General features: G+C 52.0%; 1 protein-coding gene across 1 annotated transcript in view; it reads left to right on the top strand.

The window, feature by feature from the left end:
* The first annotated feature begins 1,529 nt into the window (after window positions 1–1,529).
* The window catches only part of LOC144481852 (STE20/SPS1-related proline-alanine-rich protein kinase-like), a 45,708-nt gene continuing 33,709 nt past the window's right edge, over window positions 1,530–13,528 (top strand). Inside the window, exons 1-4 of the mRNA XM_078201002.1 lie at window positions 1,530–1,755; window positions 4,407–4,448; window positions 6,183–6,295; window positions 7,922–8,030. Of these exons, the coding sequence (XP_078057128.1) occupies window positions 1,530–1,755; window positions 4,407–4,448; window positions 6,183–6,295; window positions 7,922–8,030 (490 nt within the window). The remainder of the gene's footprint in view (window positions 1,756–4,406; window positions 4,449–6,182; window positions 6,296–7,921; window positions 8,031–13,528) is intronic.

Genomic DNA, 13,528 nt, shown 5'->3' with positions numbered 1-13,528 from the left:
TGCTGCTGTAGTGGATGGAGCACTGGAACCTTCCAGGAAGTGAACGAGCTGGATACACGGCCAATCATACTTCAATCGCTTTTAAAAATGGTAATGGAGGTCCTGCACCGAGGGGAAAGCAGGCGATCGAGTCAGGAGTGATGAAAAAATAATGGTTGATTAAACCGTTAACATTTGAAAGGTAAATGACTAACATTTTTCCTACATAATAACTGAAGTAAACCTACTATTGTCACTACTTTATATATAAAAAAGGTTGAAATGAATGGTCCAGCGTGTTTGGCCAGGTTACAAATACCCAGTAGAAATACTGCACACAGAGGAAGGAGCACATCAGGCCCACTGGCATTCCAACCTCCCTCCAACAATGCTTCAAACAACTCACTGGAGCATTGACTGGAGGGAGGGTCGCTGGCTGTACATCACTCAGGGTGAGCAAATTGACCAGTGAGTCAGCTTGCTCAGGTGTCCTTACCTGCACCGTGTGACGCAAGGCATTGATGTTTCCATGCGTGTGGTGGAATATTGTCATTGCCCTGGGTTCTTGGATCACACCCTGTGTGCGCAAGGTGTTAAGAGGGTGTTGAGGGGGACAACTGCTGTGCATTGTGGCTAAGGTGTTCCTTTATGTGTTTCAGGTGCGCAGACTAATGACTTGGCTGTTTCCTGAGGTGGCCCTGTGCAGGATCCTTGAAAAGGTGTGATGTCCTTCTCACTGCTCAAATGTCTTGGCTGTGATTTTGCCCGTGGGTGAAGGCTCTTCCCCTCCTCTGACGTGACAGTGGTGTTTTCAGGCATCGATGGAGAACTAGATATGGAAGAACGGTGTGTAGTGATGTGTTACAAAACACTTCACTCTTTGTAATGGAAGCAAGCTGTTCTTTATCCCTCAGTTCAAAACCAACCAGCAGTTCATTCTGAATCCATGACCCATGACCCCTGTAAGCATTTGACTTCTATCCAGTTCTCTCTGTACTTCATTAGCATCTTGTCAATTCACTCATACGACATGCTAACAGGCTGCACATCACAATGCTCCATTACAGAATTTAATGCATTGCCAATGCATGACCTTAGAAACGGCATGTACTGAGGAGATTTTTGTTTTTAAACATCTGCCACACATGATATTGAATAAGTTGTTTTTATAAAACTTTGTGATGCTGATGGAAGTGGACAAAGGACATTATACTTGTGTTCCCACTACCGACTGATGAGTTGGAAGCATAATTTTGGATGAGCATATATGCTGCAGCGACCCACTTAAAAGAAAGAACCTGGCTACCTAACACAAACACAGAGAGGGCATCAAAATAATGGGTGCAGCCACCAACATCAGCGTGGATTCAGATAGCATTCATAACACTGTAAGAGGACATAAGTTGCAGGACAAAAATGGACAGGGAGCAACAAAGCAAGAGTTAGAGTGTGGGACGGGCAAGCTTTTTGAGGGCTTTTTATAAAGCAGGCAGAAAGGTTCAGGGATGTAGTGAAGGGCAAGGACTTGGAGGAGAGCAAGGAGGGAAGCAATGGACGGAGGGGTGATGGGACAGGATGTGGGCGGCAGAGTTTTGGCTGGTACAGAGGCTGGTGAGCAGGGCATTAGTGAAGTTGAGTGTGAAGGTGATGCCAGGATGCGTGATCAGCTAAGATCTCTCAATATTGCAGGGGTCGAAGTAAACAGTCTTGCCGATGGAAAGGACGTGGAGTTTGAAGCTCAGCTTATGTTCGAACAAGACACCAAGGTTGCAGTTGGTCTGGTTCAAAAGAAATGAACAGCAGAAGGGGGAATGGAACCGAGTCTAGGCTGCTGGTCCTTTTTATCAGGAGCAAAATCAGATGGCCTCAGTCTTCAAAATGTTCAATTCGGTAAAGTGCTGACTCATCACAACCTGACATTCATGAACAGTCTAACACAGGTGGTTGTGGAGTTCAGGGTTGTGGAGAAGAGTCATCCTCAGGCAGAAGGAGTAGCCTAGGGCTAAAACTGTCAGGTTTATTGGAAGTGGACATTGGAGGAGAAGCTATTGCTGGAAATATGTTGGACATATTGGGATATGTAAAAGTGCCACGGAGTTAACCACAGAGAAAAGGCAGTGGCAAAGGTGGAGTGATCAAATAGTGTGGAGAGATGAATGAAGATAAGGAAGGATGACAGACTATAGTCACTCTCACACAGGATGTTGGTGACATTGATCAGGACGGTCTTCTTGCGATTCAAAGGACATAAACTGGATTGAATAGACTGAAACAGGGGAATGTGGGAGAGCCGAGCATGAAACTGGGTGGGAGCAACATCTGCAAAGACCTTTGAGAGGAATGGGAGGATAGACGTGGAGCCATTGTTAGAGAGGAGAGAGGGATCGAGGGCAAGCTAACGGAGAAATGAGCAATGACAGTTAAAGGAGAAGGGAATGATGTCTTTCCAGAGGGAGCTATTAATGATTTTAATGAATTGAGGCCAGGAATACGGCGTTGATGAAGGTGAGTATGTGAGGGATGCATAGACCATGGGCTGGGGGAAAGCTGCAGAGTGTCGTGATATCAAGGCTACTCTGAGGGGAAAGCCAGAGGAGGAGGAGACTGTGGCTGAGGCAACAGGATAGTCTCAATCTTGGAGACAAAAAAGTCTAGAAGATCCTCACATTTGACATTGAACATGCTGGTGGAGGAGGTTGATCACAATGAAAAGGAGCCTGGAATTGTCCTTACTCTCTGGGATGATTCTGGTTTTGCTTGTGGAGAAGGTTACATGTGATCTGAACGTGAATAACCAGGTCCGTGGTGTGCTCACATCTCTGTCACTCTGAGACTTGAGGATACAGGGGAGGTGGTGGCCCACTGGTATTATCACTAGACTATTAATTCAAAAACTGGGGGCTGGGTTTCGAATCCCCCCACGGCAGATGGTGGAATTTGAATTCAATTTTTTAAAAATCTGGAATTAAGAATCTACTGATGACCATGAAACCATTGTCGATTGTCGGAAAAACCCATCTGGTTCACTAATGTCCTTTAGGGAAGGAAATCTGCTGTCCTTACCCGGTCTGGCCCACATGTGACTCCAGAGCTACAGCAATGTGGTTGACTCTCAACTGCCCTCTGCAAGCCACTCAGTCTCAAGGGCAACTAAGGATGGGCAATAAATGCTGGCCCAGCCAGCAAAGCCCGTGTCCCATGAATTTAAAAAAATACAGAGGTGGGAGAGGTACGCATCTATACATAAGTTGTTTAAATATTACATCACGCTGACACCTTTGTCTTTTTCTGTTCAAACAATGGCTAACTTTAAGTTGTAAAAACCTTTGTGAAAAATAAAATAAACGGAGGATCCATTATATTTGCGTGCAGTGTCATGGAGGAATACTATCATTGTGAGTGGCATTTCAGTCAGTTTACTGTGAGTTGGGGCTGTGATATGCTATGAGATCCGAGGAACTTTTCTTCACATACACTTTTCATATAGTTAATCCCCCTTTAACCCTAAAGTGGTTAGATTTTGTGTTTGATATCCTAATCCAGAGTTTGTAAGAGTTTAGCAACAGTTACATAGTTCAGTCCACAACGATCAGGATATTTAAAAGGAGTAATTTTCTGACTTTGTACTTCCAATGAGAGCTTGTGTCGAAAATCTGTCACCCGGTATGACTTTCCAGTCACTTAAGTTAATGATGCACTCAAACTTCCAATATCAGCCCCTCACACACAGCGTGAATTCAGGAAATTACTCTTTAAGGTTTTGTGGTTAGTATGCGCCTATCACACTGAAGACATCACGTGTTAAAGCAGCACACTTTGTCAAGGAAAACAATTTTTAAAAAATCTTAAAATTAAGTTTTTTTTAAAAAAAGAGGAGAAAATCCAGCCATTTCCTGCTGGTTTTCTGGACTTTGATAACTTTGTCTTACCCCCAAGTGCAGGAACTGGGAATTAACAAGTGCTGCCAATCGAGACCTTCAGGATATGCCTATTTAAACAAAGGGAATGTTGGCAATGTGGCCTTATTGAACTGAATGCCACCTTTACTGATAAACATCATCACTCTGCCGCAGACCAACACTGGGAGAATAGGGAGGGGAGAATCAGTTAGTTCTTGTTAAGAGTTGGTATGGCACTGGTTCTTACGAACACTCTGCAGGCCACAGCCATCATATTTATTGGCATCTTCCATTTACTACTGGTCTATTAATACTGAACACTAAACATTGAACCATTACGTACCATTCTAATGATTTCCAGACTCCACAAATGTAATTGTCAGCATCCGCCCAGTGAGACAGAGTTAATATTTCGGGTAGGTGAGTTCTTACGAAAGATTTCCGACCTGGAACGTCAACTCTCCATCTCTCTTCACAGATGCTGCCAGACTTGTTGAGTAATTTCAGCGTCATCTGTTTCTGTTTCAGATTTGCAGCATTTTGCTTTTGTGTCTGTGAAGCTGCAGCCCAGTGAGGGGTCAGCGCCTGAAGGATAGCAGGGGAGGCAATGTTTGTGATTTATTTGATAAGTGATTCATTCCCAGGTATTTCAATGTGCCTTAGTTGTTGACAAAATGTTGGCAACCTATAAATGTATCCTTGTTTTTAAAAAAAGCTTGCATTTATATAGCACCCTTCATGATCTCAGGCTGTCTGACAGCCAATGATGTTCTTTAGAAGCCTGCTCAATAGTATAATGTAAATGTGATCAAACAACGGTGGTGAGTGTGTGATTTCTCTTGTGCTGAGATTGTCAGAGCTCATCCTCACGGTGGTAAATGTGCAGAATTTCAGCACAGGTTCTGCTAACAGCAAAATTAACAGGAACACGGCACTTTCACAGGTCAGCAGTAACTGGGTGGATTTGCTGCATCAATTTGGAGACGTGGTCTGTAATATTTACAGAAATAGAAATGACTTGCATTTCTATAGCACCTTCCACATCCTCATGATGTTCCAAAGTGCTTCACAGCCAGAGAGGTACTCTTGAAATCTAGTCACTGTTACATAGAGAAAAATACCAAACTGCAATGTGCTGATGGCCAGATCTGTTTGAAGTGGTGTTGGTTGAAGGATAAATATTGGTCAGAATACTGCGAAGATCTGGCCTGCTCTACTTCAGATAGTGTCATGGGATCTTTGACGTCAAGTTAAAGCACAGTCCAATGCTCCCTCAGTACTCTCCTGCAATGTCAATCTAGATTATGGGACTGTCGTCTCAGGACTGGAGCTTGAACCCACAATCTTCTGAATCAGAGGTGAAAATGTCTTTGCTGAGCCTATGTGAAGAAATTGACACAGAATCTTCTTTTGTTTGTGAAAAATAACCAGGTAACTGACTGAGGCAGTAGCATAAAATGCTGCTCAGTTTGGGTGGGCTGTTGATACTGTTGTAGTGACATTTTAAAGGTGAGGGGAGGAGGGGCTGTGGGTGAACTAGTTGAATAGAGATGAAAGAGTCTCTTCAAAGCAGTTTGGAAGTGTGGTGCTATGACAACAGCTAGTGCCACTAGAGTGCTGAGCATGGGTTCAATTCTTTCATCCTCAGCCGTGTCCCTGCGTGGAAGAGCCAACACATTCCCACAAGGCAAAGTTTTTACTTAAGATAGCGACAACCTATTAATAAAAGCTGTGGGACCGTGTTTGCAAGAGAGCAACTTGGGTTGAATCTTTCCCCCACTCTTCCCCGTTTCCCTGTTAGAAGCCAACTGGTTTCGACTCAAGAGCTCCCCCTGGTGGCATAGCTGAAATCAAGAAATCGATACTCGTAGGTAATTGCAAGTTTCAACCTGCATCTGAGTATATTAAAGGTAATAATCAGTCAAAACACATTTTCGAGTGTGTGTTTGAACATGTATGTGGTGACTCAGTATTTCACATTTTTATTGGCATGACTTGCTGTGAGCTGGATACCTTACAACTGGCAACAACAACTTGTATTTGAGAATTGTTAAAAGCTTAGAAAACCGACTTAAAGACCAGCCCCACGGAGAGACCACTGGGCATGGTTTTGTGTCAACAGTAAATGAATAGATAAGACTTGGCCCTCGAGTTAGAAAAATGTCTATCAGGAATAGCAGAAGATTGGCTTGGAAGGAGCTTTGTTGTAGCTGGAAGCTCTATTGAAAAGTCAAGAGCAACTTGTGGGCTGATTTTTTTTGTTGCGATTCCTATTTGTGAGTTTCTTTTCTCTTCCTGCTGCAGGCAGCGGGGCCACTGCTGTGGTGCAAGCAGCTCTCTGCAAACCCAAGAAGGAGCGTGTGGCAATAAAGAGAATCAACCTGGAGAAATGCAACACAAGCATGGACGAGCTACTGGTGAGTTGTGGCACCGGTTTTATGCGAGGGACTGTCTTTCCAACCTTTAGTGCTCCCACACAATGCACCAGTGAATGGCAAGGCATTGGTAGAATCGAGGCATTGGCCAACTTGGGAGCAGGGCGAGAAAATCAGATCAAATGACAGTTATAGGGTTAAAGGGTACAGCTAGCCCACCACAAGCTCACAGGCTACAGTGAGCTGCAGATTCAAGCTGTATTTCCCAGCTTGGCAGACAGCCTGCTTTGCACCATGGAGTTGGAAACATTGGGCCTCAATGCGTATGAAATAGCACATTTCATAAAAGTGTCACGGACTAAATTTACCATTAAAGCAAGCAGCATAAATTAGTTCAACAGGAACCTGCATAGAGAAGGAATTTAGAGTTATGATGAAGGGATGGATGGCTGGCACCAATATTCCAGCAAGTCCTGATGGCCTTTTTCTGGCCAGGATTCTCAGACCTCGCCAGCAGCTGGGATTCTCCGATCCCGCTGCAGTGAATGAAGATTTGGTCGAGCGCCAAATTCTCCGTTCCTGCTGGCAGCGGTAGAGGCCCAGCCTCCGGCTCCAAAACACCAGATAAAATAAGTCAGGGGTGATGTGATGCCTCATGCTGCCAACAAATGGTAACAATTCATAGAATCATAGAAACCCTACAGCACAGAAAGAGGCCATTCGGCCCATCGAGTCTGCACCGACCACAATCCCACCCAGGCCCTACCCCCATATATTTTACCCACTAATCCCTCTAACCTACGCATCTCAGGACACTAAGGGCAATTTTAGCATGGCCAATCAACCTAACCCGCACATCTTTGGACTGTGGGAGGAAACCGGAGCACCCGGAGGAAACCCACGCAGACATGAGGAGAATGTGCAAACTCCACACAGACAGTGACCCAAGCTGGGAATCGAACCCACGTCCCTGGAGCTGTGAAGCAGCAGTGCTAACCACTGTGCTACCGTGCCGCCCTCTGGTGGGGAGTCACTACGGCTGGTGCCTCCAGTCATTTGAATGAATTATCTTCAGCATCTGCCCAAACTGCCAATATCCTCTGACAGGAGACAGAATTGGGAATTTGGGAATTCAACACTCGTGAGTACATCATGAGAGCTCATTTAAGCAACACCTCAGCAATCTAGCAAATTCATTCAGCTCCTTCTTATCTTGAGGTTGGCATATTTTATTCTCCTGCATCTCATTGGTGCAGCAAAAGATCCCTCTCCTGATGTGAAAGTGGCACACACTGGCACAGTTCTACAGTTACCAGCTGCCATCCAGTACTTTGACCAAGTGACCATTCATTGATCTGTAAATCTGGGTAGGTAAGCATTGGCAATTTGTGTACCTGATGAAGGCTTCACGATGAGGTTTAACACTGTCTTCACCCAAAGTTCACACACACACTTTTTCCAGCATGAGTCAAAAGGTAACCACAATTCACAACTCGAGCCGGGGACATTCACCAACCCGGACTAAGTGGACAGAAGGCAACAGTCGTGTTGGTGACAGCCTCTGTCATGCCAGCTTGTTTGGGTTGATTTCATGGACGCAAGAAACACATTTTGAACTCCAGCTAATATTTCTGTAAAATGCTGACCTCTCTGTTTCTCTCCGAACAGAAAGAGATTCAAGCCATGAGTCAGTGCAATCACCCCAATGTTGTGACCTATTTCACCTCATTTGTTGTGAAAGATGAGCTCTGGTTGGTGATGAAGCTGCTGAGCGGAGGTAAGGAATCAGAACCCCGGATTTCAGACCGAGAGAAAGAGAAATGTCTTTGCTGTCGGGGCTGTGGGTCTTTGGAATTCTCTATTCCAGAGTGCTGTGGATATTCAGGCAGGTTCAGGCCGATACTCTCTGGAATTTAGAAGAATGAGGGGGAGATCAAATTGTGGTATGCAAGGTGATAAAAGGCATGGATAAAGTAGACGTGGAGCAGATGCTTCCTCTTGTGGGGCATTCTAGGACGAGAGGTCACAGTCTTAGGATAAGGGGCAGCAAATTTAAAACAGAGTTGAGGAGAAACTACTTCTCCCAAAGGGTTGTGAATCTGTGGAATTCGCTGCCCCAAAGTGCGGTGGATGCTGGGACAGTGAGTAAATTTAAGGAGGAGTTAGACAGATTTTTAATTGGTAATGGGTTGAAGGGTTATGGAGAGAATGCAGGAAAATGGGGATGAGGAGCATATCAGCCGTGATCGAGCAGAGCAGACTCGATGGGCCGAATGGCCCAATTCTGCTCCTATATCTTATGAACTTATTCCAGACTGGGACAGATAAGGGAATCGAGGGATAGGATGGGAAAGTGGATTGGAGGTAGAACAGCCATGAGCACATTGAATACCAGAGTAGGCTAGAGGGGCCTCATGATCTTGCTGCTATTTCTTATGTTCCTACAGATCTACAACAGTCACCATCCTTTAATAATACTGTAGTATTTATTATTGCATGTTCAAGGCTCAAGGCTGAGATTTCAATGAGAGCAGCAACATGAGATAGACAATAGTGAGGCAGAAGCATGTTATACAGCCCACCCAATTGTCTTTTCCATCCAGCAATTTGTTGTTTTACATTCCTGCCCAAGGTGAATTGAAATGAGTGAATGGAACAATGTAACATTTTACCATTTATTGGCGTGGAGTGGGGGAGAGGGGCGGGGGGGGGGGGGAGGGGAAAGAGAAGGGGGAGACAGAGAAATGGGAGGGGGGGGGGGAGAGAGAGACAGAGAGACGAGGAAGGAGAGAGAGTAGAAAAGGAGGTAAACAGAGGGAGGGGGGAGAGCGAGAGTTGGGAGGGAGAGAGAGGGGGAGGAAGAGAGAAAGAGGGAGGGAAGGGAGGAGAAGGGAGAGGGAGAGAGGGGAAGAGAAAGACGGGAGGATAGATTGAAAAGGGGGGGGGTAGGAGAGAGAGGGAGGAGCGAGAGAAGATGGTTGGGGGAAAGAACAAAGAACAAAGAAAATTACAGCACAGGAACAGGCCCTCAGGCCCTCCAAGCCTGCACCGACCATGCTGCCCGACTGAACTAAAACCCCCTACCCTCCATTCCCATCCTACTCATGTACTTGTCCAGACGCCCCTTAAAAGTCACCACCGCATCAGCGTCCACCACCTCTCCCCCAGAGGGGAAGAGGAAAGGGGTAGAGAGAGGGGGACAAAAAGCAAGGGGGTAGAGAGAGAGGAGGGAGTGAGAGATGAGGGAGGGAGAGGGAGAGAGAGATGGGAGGGAGGGGCGGAGAAGGGGGGACGGGGAGTGAGATGGGGAGAGGGGGGAAAGAGAGAGAGGGGTGGATGGATTGAAAAAGGGGAGTAGGAGAGAGAGAGGGGTGGTGAAAGGGGGAAAGAGAAAGGAGGAAAGAGAGAGAGGGACTGAGGGGAGGGAGCGAGAGGGACAAAAAGCGAGGGGGTGGAGAGAGAGGGGAGGAAGAGAGAGAGGTGGCACAGAGGGGGGATGGAGAGAGAGGAGGGCAATAGGGGGGAAGTGAGGGAGGGGGAAAGAGAGGGTAGGAGGGAGAGAGGGGAGGGGGAGGGGTGAGAGGGAGGGGGAGGGGGAGAGAGGGGGGAGAGGTGGGGGGGAGAGGTGGGGGGGAGAGGGAGGAGAGGGGAGAGGGTGGGGGGAGAGGGTGGGGGAGAGGGTGGGGGGGAGAGAGGGAGGGGAGGAAGAAGGAGGGGAGAGGGAGGGGAGAAGAGGGGGAGAGAGGGGGGAAGGGGGGAGGGGGGAGAGGGGGGGAGAGAGGAGGGGGTAGAGGGAGGGGGGGAGAGTGAGGGGGAGAGGGGGGAGGGGGGAGAGAGAGGGGGGAGCGAGGGAGGGAGGGGGGAGAGAGGGGGGAGAGAGAGAGGGGAGGGGGAGAGAGATGGGGGAGAGGGAGAGAGAGGGAGGGGGAGAGAGATGGGGGAGAGGGAGAGAGAGGGGGGAGAGGGAGAGAGAGGGGGGAGAGGGAGAGAGAGGGGGGGAGAGGGGGAGCGAGGGAGGGGGGAGGGGGGAGAAAGAGGGAGGGGGGAGAGAGAGGGAGGGGGGGAGAGAGAGGGGGGAGAGGGAGGGGGGGAGAGGGAGGGGGGGAGACGGGGGAGCGGTGGAGAGGGGGGAGAGAGAGGGAGGGGGGAGAGGGAGAGGGGGGGAGAGGAGGGAGGGGGGGAAGAGGGAGAGGGGGGAGGAGGGGAGAGGGAGAGGAGGGAGAGGAGAGGGGGGAGAGAGAGGGAGGGGGGAGAGAGAGGGAGGGGGGAGAGGGGGGAGGGGGAGAGCGGGGGGAGAGGGAGAGGGGGGAGGGGGGAGAGAGGGGGGGAGAGGGAGAGGGAGGGTGGGAGAGGGGGGAGCGGGGGGGGGAGAGAGAGGGGGGGAGAAAGAGGGAGGGGGGAAGAGAGGGAGGGGGAGAGGGAGAGGGAGGAGGGGAGAGAGAGGGGGGAGAGGGAGGTGGGAGAGGGAGGGGGGTGAGGGAGGGGGAGACGGGAGAGAGAGGAAGGGGGGAGAGGGAGGGAGGGGGGGGAGAGGGGGGGAGGGGGGGAGAGGGAGGGGGAGGGGGGGAGGGTGGGGGGGAGAGAGGGAGGGGAGGGGGGAGAGGGGGCGCGGGGGAGGGGGGAGAGGGGGAGGGGGGAAAGGGGAGAGAGACGGAACGGGGAGAGGGAGGGGGGAGGGGGGGGAGAGAGAGGGGGGAGAGGGAGGGGGGGAGAGGGGAGGGGGGAGAGGGGGGAGAGGGGGGAGCGGGGAGAGAGAGTGGGGGAGAGGGAGAGGGAGGGTGGGAGAGGGGGAGAGAGAGGGGGGGAGAAAGAGGGAGGGGGGAGAAAGAGGGAGGGGGAGGGGAACAGGGAGGGGGAGAGGGGGGGAGACGGGGGAGAGGGGGGGAGGGAGGGAGGGGGGGAGAGGGAGAGGGGGGAGTGGGGAGAGGGAGGGGGAGAGGGAGGGAGGGGGGAGATGGAGGGTGGGAGGGGGAGACGGAGGGGGGGAGGGGGGGAGAGGGAGGGGGGAGAGGGAGGGGGAGGGGGGGGAGAGGGAGAGGAGGGAGAGGGGAGGAGGGGGGAGAGGGAGGGGGGAGGTGGGGGGGGAGTGGAGGGTGGGGGGGGAGGGTGGGGGGGGAGGGGAGGGAGGGGGAGGAGGGGGGAGAGGGAGGGGGGAGGAGGAGGGGGGAGAGGAGGGGGGAGAGGAGGGGGGAGAGGGAGGGGGAGGAGGGGGGAGGAGGAGGAGGGGGGAGGGGGAGAGGGAGGGGGGAGGGAGCGGAGGGGGGAGCGGGGGGAGGGAGGGGGGAGGGAGCGGGGTGAGTGGATGGGGAGGGGGGAGGGGGGAAGGGGGGAGAGGTATGGGGTGGGGAAGGGGGGAGAGGTACGGGGGGGTGGGAGGGGGGAGGAGGGAGGAGGGGGAGAGAGGGGGGAAAGAGTGGGGAGGGGGGAAGAGTGGGGAGGGGGAAGAGTGGGGAGGGGGAAGAGTGGGTGGGGAGAGAGGGGGAAAGAGTTGGGGGGGAAAGAGTGGGGAGGGGGGAAGAGTGGGGAGGGGGAAGAGTGGGTGGGGAAAGAGGGGGGGAAGAGTGCCGGGGGGGAAAGAGTGGGGGGGGGGAAGAGTGGGTGGGGAAAGAGGGGGGGAAGAGTGCGGGGGGGAAAGAGTGGGGGGGGTAAAGAGTGGGGGGGGTAAAGAGTGGGGGGGTAAAGAGTGGGGGGGGAAAAGAGTGGGGGTAAGTGGGGGGGAAGAGTGGGGAGGGGGGAAGAGTGGGGGGGGGGAAGAGTTGGGGGGGGAAAGAGTGGGGGGGAAAGAATAGGGGAGAAAGAGTAGGGGGGAGAGTGGGTGGGGGAAAGAGGGGGAAAGAGTGGGTGGGGAAAGAGTGGGGGGGAAGCGTGGGGGAAGCGTGGGGGGGAACAGTGGGGGGGGAAGCGTGGGGGGGGAAGGGGGGAAAGAAGAGGGGGGGGAAAGTGGGGGGAGAAGAGGGGGGGAGAGAAGGGTGGGTGAAAGAGGGAGTGGGAGGGGAGAGAGGAGGTGGGAAAGAGAGGGAATAGAGGAGAAGGGGGAAAACAGAGGGAGAAAGAGAGAGACCAAAAGTTAGAGGATGGCTAGAGCGAGGGGGAGAGAGAGATGGCGAGGGGAGATGGAGAGAGAGAGGGTGGAAGAGGGGCAGAGAGGAGGGAGGGAGAGAAGGAGGGAGGGAGAGAAGGCGGGAGGGAGAGAGAGACGAGGGAGAGAGAGACGAGGGAGAGAGAGGGAGAGAGAGAGAGAGCGAGAGAGAGATGGTGAAGAAAGGAGGATGAAAGAGAGGGGGAGGAGAGAGATGGTGGGAGTGAAAGAGGAAGGGGGGAGAGAGAGGAGGGTAGGAGAGAGGGGAAGAAGGAAAAGGGAAGAGAGGGAGGGGAAGGGGAAGAGAGGGAGGGGACGGGGAAGAGAGGGAGGGGGAGGGGGAGGGGAAGAGAGGGGGGAGGGAGGGGGAGGGGAAGGAGGGGGGGAGAGGGGGAGGGGAAGAGAGGGGGGGAGAGAGGGAGGGGAAGAGAGGGAGGGGAAGAGAGGGATGGGGAGGGGAAGAGAGGGAGGGGAAGAGAGGGAGGGGGAGGGGAAGAGAGGGAGGGGGAGGGGAAGAGAGGGAGGGAAGAGAGGGAGGGGAAGAGAGGGAGGGGAAGAGAGGGAGGGGAAGAGAGGGAGGGGAAGAGAGGGAGGGGAAGGGGGGAAGAGAGGGAGGGGAAGGGGGGAAGAGAGGGAGGGAAGGGGGGAAGAGAGGGAGGGGAAGGGGGGAAGAGAGGGAGGGGAAGGGGGAAGAGAGGGAGGGGAAAGGGGGAAGAGAGGGAGGGGAAGGGGGCAGGAAAGAGGGGGACAAAAAGTGAGGGGATGGGGAGCGAGAGAGAGGAAGGAAGGGGAAAGTGAGAGGGAATGAGGGAGAGGGTCAGAAAAAGAGGTGGGGAGGAGGAAAGAGAGAGGGGGAGGGGGAGGAAAGAGAGAGGGGGGGGAAGAGAGAGGTGGGGAGGAGGGGAGGGAGGGGGAGGGAGGGGGAGGAGGGAAGGAGGGAAATGAGGGAGAGCGAGAGTGCGAGAGCACAGGAAGGAGAGAGAGAGCGTACTCGTGGCAGGAGAGAGAATGAGTGGGAAGGGTCACAATCAGATCCGCCATGATCTCATTGAATGGCAGACGCTCGGGTACGAGATCAGAACCCCAAGGTATGTTATGAAATTAGACTCGACTCCAGCTATTTGCTATTTTGGCATTAATGTGAGGATAAGGTGTTTCACTCCAGGTGCGATTCTATCAACACATTAGAAAGCTTT

This window comes from Mustelus asterias, chromosome X (genome assembly GCF_964213995.1).
Source record: "Mustelus asterias chromosome X, sMusAst1.hap1.1, whole genome shotgun sequence".
In the NCBI taxonomy this organism is placed as follows: domain Eukaryota; kingdom Metazoa; phylum Chordata; class Chondrichthyes; order Carcharhiniformes; family Triakidae; genus Mustelus; species Mustelus asterias.
The sequence above is the reverse complement of the archived record's forward strand: the minus strand, read 5'-3'. Positions and strand labels throughout refer to the sequence as shown.